This window comes from Crinia signifera, chromosome 7 (genome assembly GCF_055691185.1).
Source record: "Crinia signifera chromosome 7, ASM5569118v1, whole genome shotgun sequence".
Classification (NCBI taxonomy): Eukaryota; Metazoa; Chordata; class Amphibia; order Anura; family Myobatrachidae; genus Crinia; species Crinia signifera.
The window spans coordinates 95,726,709-95,742,780 of record NC_139223.1 but is presented as its reverse complement, the minus strand read 5'-3'; the positions used below and the strand labels follow the sequence as shown (position 1 = coordinate 95,742,780).

Here is a 16,072-nt window from a genome sequence, read left to right as displayed (position 1 = left end):
TATGTGTGTGTGTGTGTGTGTGTGTGTGGATGTGTGTGTATATATATATATATATATATATATATATATATATATATATATATATATATATATATATATATATATATATATATATATATACATATACATACATACATACATACATACATACATACATACATACATACATACATACATACATACATACATACATAGCAGGGAGACCGGCACTCAGGTCTGCAGGTGGAGCCCAGATGACTTGCTCAGGTGCCCTCTATGCAAGAGGGTGTGAATCCTCAAGGAATATAGCGTGGGAAATAAGCGGCACTCGCTGTGCAAACGGTGAAACCAAGTGTAATATTTATTCCATGTGCAGAGACCATACGTTTCGGAGCTCGCAGGCTCCGTCGTCAGTGGAGTGTAAGCACAACAAATAATACATACAAGTGAAATATATAGGAGACTTACCCGCCCCCATGGCGTCCCGTTCGTGGCCTCCATCTGCGGTTTCCGGGTTGGCGCCGTCTCTGTGACGTCATCGGCGCAGGTTCGATGGTCGCGATGTTTGACCTGCGCATCGTCACTGATGCGCGCTCCCGGTGGCCGGCTGTGGGATCACGTGGGGCGGCTACATGCTGTAAAACACAATGAGAGTGACATGATCTTATAAAGATTGTATATAGTGGCATAAAATTAAACAACCAGTGCAGTGCCAGCAAATTAGTTTCCATGTACAAAATAAAGCTTAGGGGAAACTGAAAAAATAAACGTGAAAGAAAACAAAACATTATGCTCGGTTGTGATAAAGAAATATATGTGGTGTGATACTGCCATCTACTGGGCAGTGGGTGTATAAAACAAAAAAACATGACAATACTACATGAACAGTATTAAAATAATGCAAACAGCATTAAGGGACTGTCCCTGCCATCTGTGTCCACAGGTGACGTGTACCCAAACAGCAGGCTAGGCTTACGCCAATGGAGATCTGCTGGTCAACTATGAGGAATAATCTAACGGGTATATGGTATTCCACAAAACAGAAGGGGTATCATGTGTGCGTGCGTACGCTGGCACAGAAATGTCTACAATGGAGAAAGACATCGGGTATATTGAAAGCACCACAATTCCCACAATAGTGGTGGGATCCCCTGGAAAGGGAGTAATAATCAGGAAGCAAGTAGTGGTTAGCCACCTGCTGGAAGCAAGGGACAGAGAAGGGGAACACAGTTAAAAAAATCCTGAATAGAGCCTAAAGGCTGCGGGGAGGGCACCTACCCCAGCCTGGGTCGGACCAATACAGCATGGGAAAGTGATAAAACAGATGTTTATAAGAAGTTGTGAAGGCCGAGGTTCTCATTAAGCCCTCTGGGTTGTAGGGAATCTAGCTTGTAAATCCATTGGGATTCAAGCTGTAACGGCTTTCTTGATCTATTGCCCCCTCTCACGGAGAAAGGTACATGGTCCACTATCTTATAATGCAGAGTCGCCATGCCATGTTTAAATGTGGCGAAGTGGCGAGCCACGGGCTGCTCGCTTTTGCCAGAAATGAGGGCTGCGCGTATGGCACAACGATTGTTGGACTGTGCCCTTCCTGATCCACCTCCCCAGGTACACCCTAACTTGTCTGCGTCAGAACGCACAGCCCTTGCTGAGCTTAGTAGCAGAAAAGATATTATCATCAGAGGGGCTGACAAGGGCGGGGCCATAGTGGTCATGGACACCTGCATGTACATGGAAGAGTGCAATCGTTTACTTAATGATACTCACACATATTTTTTGTTGGCACAGGATCCCACCGGTGACTATAAAAAATCCCTGGACACGTTGTTGTCACAGGCAGTCCACAACAACACGATCTCTAATGCTGTTTGTAAAAAGCTTATGGTGGAATACCCAGTGGTGCCCATTTTTTATATTATACCGAAGATCCATAAGGACACACAGCGCCCCCCTGGGAGACCCATCATCTCTGCCAGGGGGTCGCTGTGTGAGCCTATCTCCATTTTTCTTGACCGCTATTTACAACCCTGCATACAGGCATTACCTACCTACCTTAAAGACACTAATGCTTTGCTTGGTATCCTATCCACCTATGAGCACGTAACCCAGGACACCATGTTAGCAACGCTAGACGTGTCTAGCCTGTACACGTGCATACCACATTCAGATGGTCTTCGGGCAGTTGGTAACTTGATCACCAACAATCCATTCTATAATGGTCCTGACCCGGGGTTCTTTTTGGAACTGTTGGAATACACTCTCATGCATAATTTCTTTTTGTTTGATGGCAGGTTTTATTTGCAAAGGACGGGGTGTGCGATGGGTTCTTCCGTCGCCCCGTCCTTTGCAAATGCCTACATGTGGGAGGTTGAGCAGGGTCTGTTTCTGCATGAGGAGCCCATACGTAAGCACTTAGACCTGTATACCCGATACATTGATGATCTGCTGATCATATAGAAAGGGCCCCTCACTCCTCTAGAGGTTCTCGTTGCAGCACAGAATGCCTCTGATCATCCCATTAAATTATCGTTAATATCTAGTCCACGGGAAATTCATTTCCTGGACGTGAACATTAACATAACACAGGAGCAGTTACACACTGCACTTTACATTAAGCCCACTGATCGGAACACCATAATCCGACATAACAGTTTTCACCCCCGCTCCACTGTGGAAGGACTGCCATACTCGCAATTTCTGCGTGTATGCAGAATCACCTCCGACCCTTCATTGCGTCTCCAACAACTGGATGACATGCTGCATAAATTTATGCAACGTGGGTACCCCAGGGCCAACCTCATCAAAGCTAAAGAGAGGGCTCTGGCACAGGATAGATTGGCCATGATTACCAACAATCAACCCAAAAAAATGCAAACCCCTGTACTTCCCTGGGTCAATGAGTATAGTACCTCCAGCCTGACCACCACCACCAAACTTGTAAAAAGTTGGTGGCCCATCATCACGACTGATCCCGACCTTAAAAGTCTCAAAACCACCAGATTACTACCCAGCTACAAACGTAGCAGTAATCTGAAAGATTGACTGGTTAAATTGGACATTTCTACATTCCATTCTCTGCCACCGGGTACTAGACAACGGGCCAATGGGTGCTATCGTTGCCTGGGATGCACCACGTGCAGTTCACTAACACCCAGCACGATTATACAACATCCACACACTGGACAAAAATTCAAAATACGCTGGCCCTTGACGTGCACATCCAAATTTATTGTTTATGTTATCTGCCCCTGCGGCTTGTATTACGTGGGGAAAACGGATTGCACCTTTAAGGTTAGAATGGCCCAACACCGTTGTGCCATACGCGCAGCCCTGATTTCTGGCAAAAGCGAGCAGCCCGTGGCTCGCCACTTCGCCACATTTAAACATGGCATGGCGACTCTGCGTTATAAGATAGTGGACCATGTACCTTTTTCCGTGAGAGGGGCCAATAGATCAAGAAAGCTGTTACAGCTTGAATCCCAATGGATTTACAAGCTAGATTCCCTACAACCCAGAGGGCTTAATGAGAACCTCGGCCTTCACAACTTCTTATAAACATCTGTTTTATCACTTTCCCATGCTGTATTGGTCCGACCCAGGCTGGGATAGGTGCCCTCCCCGCAGCCTTTAGGCTCTATTCAGGATTTTTTTAACTGTGTTCCCCTTCTCTGTCCCTTGCTTCCAGCAGGTGGCTAACCACTACTTGCTTCCTGATTATTACTCCCTTTCCAGGGGATCCCACCACTATTGTGGGAATTGTGGTGCATTCAATATACCCGATGTCTTTCTCCATTGTAGACATTTCTGTGCCAGCGTACGCACGCACACATGATACCCCTTCTGTTTTGTGGAATACCATATACCCGTTAAGTTATTCCTCATAGTTGACCAGCAGATCTCCATTGGCGTAAGCCTAGCCTGCTGTTAGGGTACACGTCACCTGTGGACACAGATGGCAGGGACAGTCCCTTAATGCTGTTTGCATTATTTTAATACTGTTCATGTAGTATTGTCATGTTTTTTTGTTTTATACACCCACTGCCCAGTAGATGGCAGTATCACACCACATATATTTCTTTATCACAACCGAGCATAATGTTTTGTTTTCTTTCACGTTTATTTTTTCAGTTTCCCCTAAGCTTTATTTTGTACATGGAAACTAATTTGCTGGCACTGCACTGGTTGTTTAATTTTATGCCACTATATACAATCTTTATAAGATCATGTCACTCTCATTGTGTTTTACAGCATGTAGCCGCCCCACGTGATCCCACAGCCGGCCACCGGGAGCGCGCATCAGTGACGATGCGCAGGTCAAACATCGCGACCATCGAACCTGCGCCGATGACGTCACAGAGACGGCGCCAACCCGGAAACCGCAGATGGAAGCCACGAACGGGACGCCATGGGGGCGGGTAAGTCTCCTATATATTTCACTTGTATGTATTATTTGTTGTGCTTACACTCCACTGACGACGGAGCCTGCGAGCTCCGAAACGTATGGTCTCTGCACATGGAATAAATATTCCACTTGGTTTCACCGTTTGCACAGCCTCTGAGTGCCGCTTATTTCCCACGCTATATATATATATATGTGTGTGTGTGTGTGTATAACCAGAAAGAATGGGTGCACTCACCGGTCTTTTTCAAATTGTTGGCAATTTTATTACATGCCACAGCCCCGATCATTCCATAAGTGACAGTGGGTACGGTCAACGTTTCGGTCTAAGCATAGACCTTTGTCAAGACCCCCTTTCTCCACGTGCACTCGTATATACGTGTGTATATGTGTGTATGTATGTGTATGTATATATATATATATATATATATATAAAAGTGGATTAAGGTGGATCCAATCAGCGCTAATTTGTGGTTAGCTAGCACCAGTCAGAAACAAAGGATATGAGCACCCTTTAAAATAGACACTAAAAGTTCCAAGTTTGAACTGCAGCTTCCTCCAAAGTAATTCCTGGGACTCACAGGAACAAGCGACAATCTGTACAAAAAGAAACACAGGAGGAGCGCTCCATAGTGTAAAACCAGATATGATTTAATAGATATAAAATATCCACGGTACAGTCAATCAGTACTCGTACCGTTTTAAAAACAGCAGTGGGCTGGTTACCACATGATGTATATATAACAAGCCAGGCCAGCCTCCTACCACCATCCGGGGCAACTGCAGCACGACACGGAACCTCACCGAACACTCTGTGAGGGAAGCGGTGTACCGACAGGCTGGAGAGGATCAGATGTGGCAGGGGATTCCCGACAGACACAGAGCTCGCCGTCACCAAGGCCCGCCCTAATGCATTTCGGAATCCACTTCGTCAGAGGGCGTGCCTGGTGGCCGGCAGCTCCAGACTAAAAAGGACACAGTGACCAATGAGAACAGAGTATGCATGTATCTGCACCAGCACATACGATACTGGTCTTACAAAGAAATGACCGCACATGATATACATAATAAACGTACAGGTGTAAAAGAGAACTATCGTATCTAGTTTTCAACCAGATTATAGCTAAAAAGCACATTTCTTTAGAAGCAGGTAATATGCGCAATCCAGTGTTGTCCAACTTAAAACAAAGAAAGGCTTTTTTTTTTTTTTTTTTTGGATATGGGCAATTTGTTTCCGACAGCCTCTAGGTCGGCAGTTAATAGAAAAATTATATATATGTGAAATTAGATCAGTCGACACAGCAGGTAGATCTCCACTGTCATCACATAGTGTCCAGAGAGACAAAAATATAAAAATATAGGGCTCATTTGCGATTTTTTTTTTTTGCACCAATAGTCGACAGGGCTATGTCGACACATTTTTTTTTTTTTTTTTTACTTTTTTTGAAAAAAGGGGGCATTATTTAATTCTATGGGACACACTTATGATTGTGCACATTTCACAATATATTTATGTACAGACACGTGCATAACATATAATAAAACATTTATACACTTAAAAACAAATACACTTAAAAACTGATCATTTGACCGAAATAAATGGACATAGCAGTACACTAAAGAGCGAGCAAACATGAAAAAACAGGAGAGCACAAGGCATAATGAATTGAAGGTGATTTTTTTTTTTTTTTTTTTAGCCCATTCACAATTTGCTTGTTTTGGGTAAACAAAAATTATTATGCAGGGGAAAGAATATATACTTATTTGTTTATGAACGGGGTGATCTCATATCCCTCATTAAGTCCCTCCGGGACGAAGGTATTTAGGGTGAGGATCCAGTATGTCTCGCGTCTTAACAGAGCGCGATCTCGATCACCCCCTCTTTTATTTTACCCCAAAATAAAAGAGGGGGTGATCGAGATCGCGCTCTGTTAAGACGCAAGACATACTGGATCCTCACCCTAAATACCTTAGTCCCGGAGGGACTTAATGAGGGATATGAGATCACCCCGTTCATAAACAAATAAGTATATATTCTTTCCCCTGCATAATAATTTTTGTTTACCCAAAACAAGCAAATTGTGAATGGGCTAAAAAGAATAAAAAAAAATAAAAATCACCTTCAATTCATTATGCCTTGTGCTCTCCTGTTTTTTCATGTTTGCTCGCTCTTTAGTGTACTGCTATGTCCATTTATTTCGGTCAAATGATCAGTTTTTAAGTGTATTTGTTTTTAAGTGTATAAATGTTTTATTATATGTTATGCACGTGTCTGTACATAAATATATTGTGAAATGTGCACAATCATAAGTGTGTCCCATAGAATTAAATAATGCCCCCTTTTTTCAAAAAAAAAAAAAAAAAGTGTCGACATAGCCCTGTCGACTATTGGTGCAAAATAAAAAAAATCGCAAATGAGCCCTATATTTTTATATTTTTGTCTCTCTGGACACTATGTGATGACAGTGGAGATCTACCTGCTGTGTCGACTGATCTAATTTCACATATATATAATTTTTCTATTAACTGCCGACCTAGAGGCTGTCGGAAACAAATTGCCCATATCCAAAAAAAAAAAAAAAAAAAAAAAAGCCTTTCTTTGTTTTAAGTTGGACAACACTGGATTGCGCATATTACCTGCTCCTAATTAAATGTGCTTTTTAGCTATAATCTGGTTGAAAACTAGATACGATAGTTCTCTTTTACACCTGTACGTTTATTATGTATATCAGGGGTGGCCAACCGGTCAGAGGTAAAGAGCCGAAAAATATTGGTAGTCAAGCTAAAGAGCCGACATCATGCGCAGGGGCGTAGTCTATTTTGACCCCTTGGGTGGGTGTGATACAAATATGCCTTCAATAGTGCAGTGCCATATATACATATGTCCCCAATAGTGCCAGATACACATATGCCCCCCCCACGGTGCCAGGTATGCCCCCACTGCCACAAAATGCTATGCCCCCACAGTGCCACAAAATGCTATGCCTCCACAGTGCAAATTTCCCAGCAGCAGCACTCACCGTTGTTGCTGCTGCTGCCAGGCGGGGAGAGGACAGTCTGGTGTCCCCCTGCAGTCCTCCTGTCATGTCACCGATGGGAGGAGAGCACAGCACACCGCGCGTCTCCTTCCCCCTCACTTCCCTGTGACTGGGCTGTCCACCAATCAAAGCTCACTGGCCGGCTCCTGATTGGCTGCTGGCCCACGAGCTCTGATTGGCGGACAGCCCAGTCACTAGGATGCACAGTAAGGGGTAGGAGAGATGCGCGATGCGCACTCTCCTCCCCTCAGAAGGAGAAGGGATTCAGGGAACCGACAACAGGGGGGACTGGGACGGACGGTGGACGGCGGGCAGCAGTGGGAGCAGGAGCCGCACTTTACAAGGGGGAGAGCCGCATGAGGCTCAAGAGCCACGGGTTGGCCACCACTGATGTATATCATGTGCGGTCATTTCTTTGTAAGACCAGTATCGTATGTGCTGGTGCAGATACATGCATACTCTGTTCTCATTGGTCACTGTGTCCTTTTTAGTCTGGAGCTGCCGGCCACCAGGCACGCCCTCTGACGAAGTGGATTACGAAATGCATTAGGGCGGGCCTTGGTGACGGCGAGCTCTGTGTCTGTCGGGAATCCCCTGCCGCATCTGATCCTCTCCAGCCTGTCGGTACACCGCTTCCCTCACAGAGTGTTCGGTGAGGTTCCGTGTCGTGCTGCAGTTGCCCCGGATGGTGGTAGGAGGCTTGCCTGGCTTGTTATATATACATCATGTGGTAACCAGCCCACTGCTGTTTTTAAAACGGTACGAGTACTGATTGACTGTACCGTGGATATTTTATATCTATTAAATCATATCTGGTTTTACACTATGGAGCGCTCCTCCTGTGTTTCTTTTTGTACATATATATATATTTGTGTGTATGTATGTGTGTGTGTGTGTGTGTATGTATGTATGTATATATATATATATATATGTATGTATGTATGTATGTATATATATATGTGTAGCAGACCGGCTCTCCATTTAAAATGAAATGTTATTTACCTGGGTGCCCGCCTCTTGAAATGCAGTCCAAATGAGAAAAGCAAAACCGTACAATACCTGAGTTTTCAGGCAGCACTCCCACGGATTTCAAGAAATAACCACAAGAAGACTGGTATAAGGAATCAACGTTTCAATCACCCTCAGGCAATTTTCGTCAGGATTAAAACCATATTGAACAAACAGAGAATTTATACTTACAGACAGACACTGAAGAAACGGCTCCCTCCCAGCCCGCAGCCTCCGGGTCCCCGGGTGACGTCACGCAACGTGGCGTCAGGGCGCGTCATCGGAGCACGCCCGTGCGTACACTGCCGCTTGTTGCTAGGGAACAAGACGCCGTCTGAATCCTCAGCAGCGGCTGACAGTGTAGAGACTGCGGTTGCTGTGGAAACCGGCTAGGACGACGGATGTTCTACACAAGCTGAGCTATGTTTCACAGGATAGGGTGACCGGAGGGTACGAGCTGAGGGGAGAGAGGCATGCTTTACAAACACCATAGATACAAATGCAAAAACTAAAAATCTTTACTATGCTGAAAATGACACAGATTAATGAACAAAAGAGCTACAGTATACACTGTACAGAAGCTTGTTACTGCGAGAGCACAACATATGGATATTAAACGGAGAACCAGTTCCCGTGTAGATATCTTATCCTGATCAAACAAGGCATTATAATGAGTGTCAATAAATCATGTACATCATAACAGCCACCAAATTAAATGATACTATATGCAGAAAAAACTTCCACTTCAATTTATACCAAGCTAACTTATTGCAGGCTTCGAGTCACCATCCACTGCCCCTTATCAGGGGATTGCCTTATTCGCATTTCCTCAGAGGAGGAGTTGTTTGCAGCGATGAGAGAGACAGGGACGATCAGCTAGACAAAATGACACACACATTTTTGCAAAAGGGATACAACTCTTCACAGCTTAATTGAGCCAGAACTAAGCTCTGGCGTCACTCAATCCGGAGATGACACAGACCAGATCCAATAAAGCAGCCAATTCTGTTATTTGGGTGAATACCTTCACAAGGGCCAGCAAATCCCTGATAAACACTGGCAAAAGAGCTTGGCCAGTGATACAAGCTGATCGCAATCTATCTAGCATCTCAAATAAATCCTTGCTTCCCTGCTACAGACGAGGCAGGAATAATAAGGATATTCTGGTGCACACGTATGTAGGATCCAAATCCTGCCCTGCAGCACACTTTCTAACCAAAAAACCCGGAGACTATAGATGCCTGGGATGCACAACTTGCTCCTTTTTGGAGACTGGCAATACGTTTGTGCATCTCCATTTAGGCACCACCTTTAAAATCAACTACGTCCTTAATTGTTCAAGCCCTTACGTGGTATATTTCTTGCGCTGCCCCTGTGGTCTCTATGTAGGGAAGACCACCTGTCAATTTAAGGAGAGGATGGTTCAGCACCACAGCTCGATTTAAAAGGGCTTTGGAAGGCAAAAAGGTTGAACAGCCTGTAGCAGAACATTTTGCTGCATTCAGACACAACCTAGCTTCTCTTAAGTACAAAATGATAGACATGGTTGCTGAGGATAAGAGGCATGGTGATACAGCAAACAAATTGTTATGATTGTAAGCCAAATGGATACACAGACTTAAAGCAGCCCATACACGCTGCTTTGTGGGCGTGCTTTCCGTGCTGTACTAGCACGGATTGCATTGCATTGCATGTGCATCCGTTGTGCATGCAATGAGATTCAATGTGATGAAACCTAAGAAACCTAAGTTGATTGCAGCCAAAAGTTTCAAACATCCGCACTCCGGCTTTAAATTTAAAATTAGGCATGTACTTTCTTGTGACTTACGTTATGTAGTATATATCATTATTTGTCCCTGCGGACTTTACTACGTGGGAAAAACTTCCAGAAAGTTCAAGGAGCGGATGGCATTCCACCGCTCCTCCATTAAAGCTGCCTTATCTGGTAAACCTTGCGACCAACCTGTCGCAATGCATTTTAAACCGCACAATCACCAATTATGCATACTGAGATACATGATCATAGACCAGATACCTGAAAGCATACGTGGAGGTGACCGCAACAAAAAACTGTTGAAGCTAGAAGCAATGTGGATCCATAAGTTAGATACTGTATGTCCTAGAGGGTTAAATGATAGAATTATGTGGAGAATATTGATGTGAGGAGGTGCATACACACTGAGATTTATGTATCAGATATTAGATTGGTTAAACAGTACTTTGTTGTTTCTTATTCTGGTACAATTGTTTTACTTATGGTACATTGCGATTATGTACTTATTTTTATCTGCATGTATTTTAAATGTATGTATTTTTTTAAATGTATGTAAACTATGTTTTGTTGATGTATATTTTTAACCTGTGTAACCGGGTTCTACTCAGCCGGCTAACACACGCTCACTGCTCTGTGCATCTGGTTGCTTAGCAACAATCAGCTGTAAGCCGGCGCTGATGTCATCTCATGCCGCCGATTCAGCTGGGTGCAGGTCAGTGATTGGAGGTGTGGAGGATGGTGGACTTGGTAATATAATAATCAGGCGTAAAACACCAAGAGGTATCATGGTGTTTTACGCCTGATTATTATATTACCAAGTCCTTTGAGTGCCGCCGCATCAACTCTGTATCTACCAACTCCATTTCTGGAACTACTCGGAAGGCACCTGGACAACCTACTCTAAAGAGGGACTGAGTGCCGGTGAAACGTCGACAAATTAATATGGGTTCTATATGAATAAATAACTCTTTGCATCGACTGGTGAGTGTCCTCCTCGGTGTTTGTATTAATGCTGGACTATATAATTATATTTGGACATCCCCCTTGGGATTTCTCTAATGGTGCACCCTGTAAGGATACCGGGTTCCCCAATCATTCAGACACCGAGCAGATGAAACCAAAATCACGGTTTATTTTTCACAGCACACACAAATAGATAAAAACAGGAACAAGAGGCAAATGTAGCATAGAAACATTCAGGTAGCAGTCCAAACTGGCAGTCCTTGTTGCGTCACAGTTCCAAACCAATTCCACAGAGCAAAACTTTGCTTATCCACACAGCAGTGATAGCAGATTTGTCCTCCGAGGGATCCCCACCGCAACCCTATCACATATACCACACAGCCGTGATAGTGCAGGAAACCTATATAAAGTCCACACAAGTCCCACAAGATACCTGGGCAGAGTATTACCTCTTAGCCCGGGCCAGTGACCAACATGAGGAGCTGGCCTGTGCCAGTCATTTTAAGACCTTCTAAATTCCCACGGTGCTTGAACCATCCTTGGGTTTGACCAAGTTCCTGATTGGTGGTTTCAAGCATTAGGTCTATCCCTCCTTCAATCTACATCTGTCAATCTTCTGCTGCCCACCTGCTGTGTCAGGCTCCACAAAGTCTGCTACAGTCCTTCACACACCCCACTAGCCCTTTTTTGTGTTCTAGGGCTTTCACAAGCAGGGTTGCTCAGTGTCAAAGCATACTCTGGCCCAATGGCTCAGTTTGACCTTTTGACATATTTATGTGGCTTCTGATCTAGGTCATGACTGCGGTGCGAACACATTCCACCAGATCATTTAGTGTTTCTTGGGTGGCCCACGCAGTGCCACTGCGGAACAGCTATGCAAGGCTGTGACGTGTCTTCTGCCGAAACGTTTCTCTGCTTTTATGCATTTCATACTTTTGCTTTTGAGGATTCCGCCTTCAGGCAAAGAGTTCTTAGTGCAGCTCAGGTGCATCCCCACCCTTGGGGGTATTGCTTTAGGAGAGTGATGGCTAACCTTGACATTCCAGCTATTGTTGAATTAAACATCCGAGCATGCCCTGCTACAGTTCTACTATTTGGCCATGCTGGGATACTTCAGTACTTTAAGTCTTTGCGGCATGTGGTTCAATATTTACTACAGTGTAGTTTAAAATTTTTAATTTTCCATATAATGTATCTAAAGATTTTGGCAAGCTAATTTAAATATTTGTTTGTTTGTTCATTATGGTAATGATTAGGCAGTTTTGGTTGGCATTGATATAGCCATGTTATTTTTTTTTCTGCTAATGCATTTTCCCCTTGTTTCAGCTTTGTATTAAACACCACAATCAACAGTCCACATGAAGACAAAATCACATCCATAACCTTTCAAAGTGGATGTGATTCAGAGAAAGATGTTCTGACTTTGGTGTCTACAGGAAATGATGGCCTCTTTAAAGTCTGGCTTGTAAAAGACAACTCTGACATTTATAGTAAGTTTCATTAGATGTGTTTTAGTACCAGTGATTTATATAGTGCACAAATATTCTGCAGTGCTTTACAGAGAACATCCACATCAGTCCCTGGCCCAGTGGAGATTGCAATCAATATTCCGTACAACATATACATGCACACGCATTTATTCTAGTGTACATTTTTTTGGGAGCCAATTATCCTACCAGTATATTTTTGGATTTTGGGCAGCAGATACCTGGAAGAAACACATTCAAGTATGGGGAGAATATAAAAACTCCTATCCTCTTTATCCAATATTTTTTAAAAGCATTGAGGGAAGTTTTTTATGCCTGATTTGCTTAAATATGTTCCTTTTATGTAGAACTATATTCAGTATCACATGGATGAAGGCAGTCTGTGGTCAATGTGGGATACTAAAGTCCTCCTTATTGTTAGATAGGCCGGCCCGGATGATGGACTATACTTCCTTTGGAAGATGTGGGACCTACCAAGTGGAAATACATTGAGCATATATACTTACCTGCTATAATTCTTTATCCCGGACAAGACTATATAACAATAAGTAGGACTTTATTATCCCACATCGACCATGGACTGCTTGCATCCATGTGTGGATCTCTTGTTAAGCAGCAACAAAAGATCACTTTCATCAGCGTGTAATGTTAACCTTTTGCTAGGAATGTTTCTGGATTTGACATTAATGCACTTAGTTGACCATTTTCATCCATTGTGGGCTTATGAACCTATGGATTAAAACTGTTGGTTATTTATACAACCAATGAATTAACATGTATTATTAATCACTCAAGGACTTGACCTTTCCAAATTATTCAGTGGAAATTCCTGCATGATTGATTTATCTGTTTACATTTTCTATGAAATGGCATCTTTTAGTTTACCTTTCCACAAGCGCTGTTCTCCTTGTTCTATGATTCAAAAATGCGAATAAGCCAAGAGGAGCAACCCTGTAAGCAAGTTTTATTTATATAAACAGGACTCAAGGTGCTTACAGACATAAAAAGAATGCACGTAATACATAGGATTTGGGGAGTACAGCAATACATAAATCACATTAAAATAGATCATGTCAGACTAATTTAATTTGCTTCTGTGAGGAAGACAGTAGGGGGCTGGACTTCACTGATGTAATACTGCTTGATTTCGCTAAAGCTTTTGACACGGTACCTCATAAAAGGTTATTAATCTAGGTCATTTAGGGTTAGGAGATGTTTGTAATTGGATTAAAAACTGGTTGCACAATCGGGGACAGAGAGTTGTGGTAAATGGCATGCATTCTAGGTGGGTTAAGGTCCAAAGTGGAGTCCCGAAAGGTTCAATATTGGGAACCACCTTGTTTAATATATTCATTAATGATATTGGAAGTGACATAGTGAGTAAAATGTCAATATTTGTGAACGACACGAAATTGAGTAAGGAAATTAACTCAGGATGTGGAAACACTACAAAGTGACTTAAACTGGAACGGTGGGCGGAAAGGTGGAAAATGCAGTTTATCGTTGAAAAATGTAAAGTAATTCATACAAACAAAAATGCACAAGCTACTTTAGGCTAATTAGTGTTATTATAGGGAATTCTGCTGTAGAAAAGGACTTGGGGGTCATCATAGATGAGAAATTGGGTAATAGTGCACACTGCTCAAGTGCAGCAGCAAAAGCAAACCGGACATTGACATGCATTAAAGTGGTATGGATTCAAGGGATGCCAATGTGATGGTGCCTCTTTACAAGTTAGACTACACTTGGAATATTGTGTTCAGTTCCTTAAAAAGGACATAAATGAATTGGAACAGGTACAGAGAAGGGCGACTAAGTTAGTAATAGGTCTTGAACCACTTAGAATACAAAGAAAGGTTAACCAGGCTGAATGTGTTTTCACTGTAGAAACAGAGGTTGAGAGGTGATATGATTAGTATGTTCAAATACAGGATTGGGAATCATATGGAACTGGGAGATGATTTGTACACTAACAGGCCTATACTTAGGACACGCAGATATGTACTGAGGCTCGAGGAAAATAAATTCTGCACTGAATTAAGAGGAGGATTCTTCAACATTAGAGCAGTAATATTCTGGAACTCCTTGCCGGTGGTTACATCAACTACTGTTAATGAATTTAAATCAAAACTGGATGCATTTTTGGCCACTAAGGGAATCCTATATATATGACTTACTCAAGTCAGTAGTTGCAAGTTAGGTTGAACTTGATTTGGATTTCCATGGGTGGAATAGGTTACACCTAAAATAAATGACACAAAATAGGGTGATTGCAGTGTAGATTAGGGTCCCAACAAGACACTCGGGTCCATGTATTTTTCATCCCATCCACAAATGTACCATATGCGGCGGCCATGTGAATGGCTCAGTCCAGCAGTGGAAGAGTGGATCTGGTAAGAACAAAGCTTCTCTAGCATCTCCATGTGGGAATTTAGATAAGTCTTCAAACTAGGCTTTTTCAGCAGGACAAAATGCTCCTCCCTTCCCTTTTATCAGGGCCTTGCTAAACAGCTTACCAGTGCTTTAAATGGGCTTTAAAATTACCTTTTTCTCTTGAAATAATCATGTGAAAGGAAATGTATGGAGATAGGAATGGGCTTTTTCTGAAGTCTCCTCTAATGAAAAGGGTCAATTGCAGAATTATGATTTAGATCGTTTTGGTGTATAGACGAATTACTGGAATTGCAGCATTTTGTCAGGTCCTTGAGTAAGGTGATCATGTAAATCAGGATAATGTACCTAATGATTTAAAGAAAAGATCTGTGGTTTATCCTACAGTACATTACATCTGTACAACTGTGTGAATTAAGTCCAAAATTGTGGGAAAATCCTGAGAAAAATGTTTAAGGTACCTGACAGGTTTCCATTGATTTATCATATCCCAAGTAGTGATATTGTGCATAGAGAACAGTCATGAGGCTTTAGCAGAAAAGGTTTGTTGTGCAGCTCCCTGCTCCTCTACCCACAGGTTTGCCCATTTTCATGCTTTTTGGCGACACCATCTTTTGGCGTACAGTTTTCTGATCAGGCAGCCTGAGCTGCAGGCATAAACACATGCCTGCAAGGTGAAGCAGCAGCTGAGATCTGATGCCACAGGAACACCTTGTTCACAAGGCCGGTGCTAAAGTTGCTATCAGCATATCGTTCGGCATCCTCTGTGTGCACCAGACACAAACTACAGATGGAGCCACTGCCATCCTTAGGGCTACACTGAACTGGGACGCGCGTTGTACGCGCGTCCCGGCCCGTCTCCACTTCAGGGAGATGGGCAGGGTTAGAGGGGTGCTCGGGGCGGCGAGGGGTACCTGTACCGACGGGTGGGGGAGGTGGCAAGGACCAGAGGGGTTGCCAGGGGGCGAGCGAGCGTCTCATGCGCGTGCACCCCCTGGCGGTGATGGTGGGGTTTATAAACGCCAGCCCT

The 16,072-nt window shown here is 43.3% G+C and overlaps 1 protein-coding gene across 1 annotated transcript in view; it reads left to right on the top strand.

The window, feature by feature from the left end:
• Window positions 1–16,072, top strand: part of WDR75 (WD repeat domain 75) — a 334,745-nt gene that overhangs the window by 193,952 nt on the left and 124,721 nt on the right. The window contains exon 13 of the mRNA XM_083153502.1: window positions 12,491–12,654. Coding sequence (XP_083009628.1) covers window positions 12,491–12,654 — 164 coding nt within the window. The remainder of the gene's footprint in view (window positions 1–12,490; window positions 12,655–16,072) is intronic.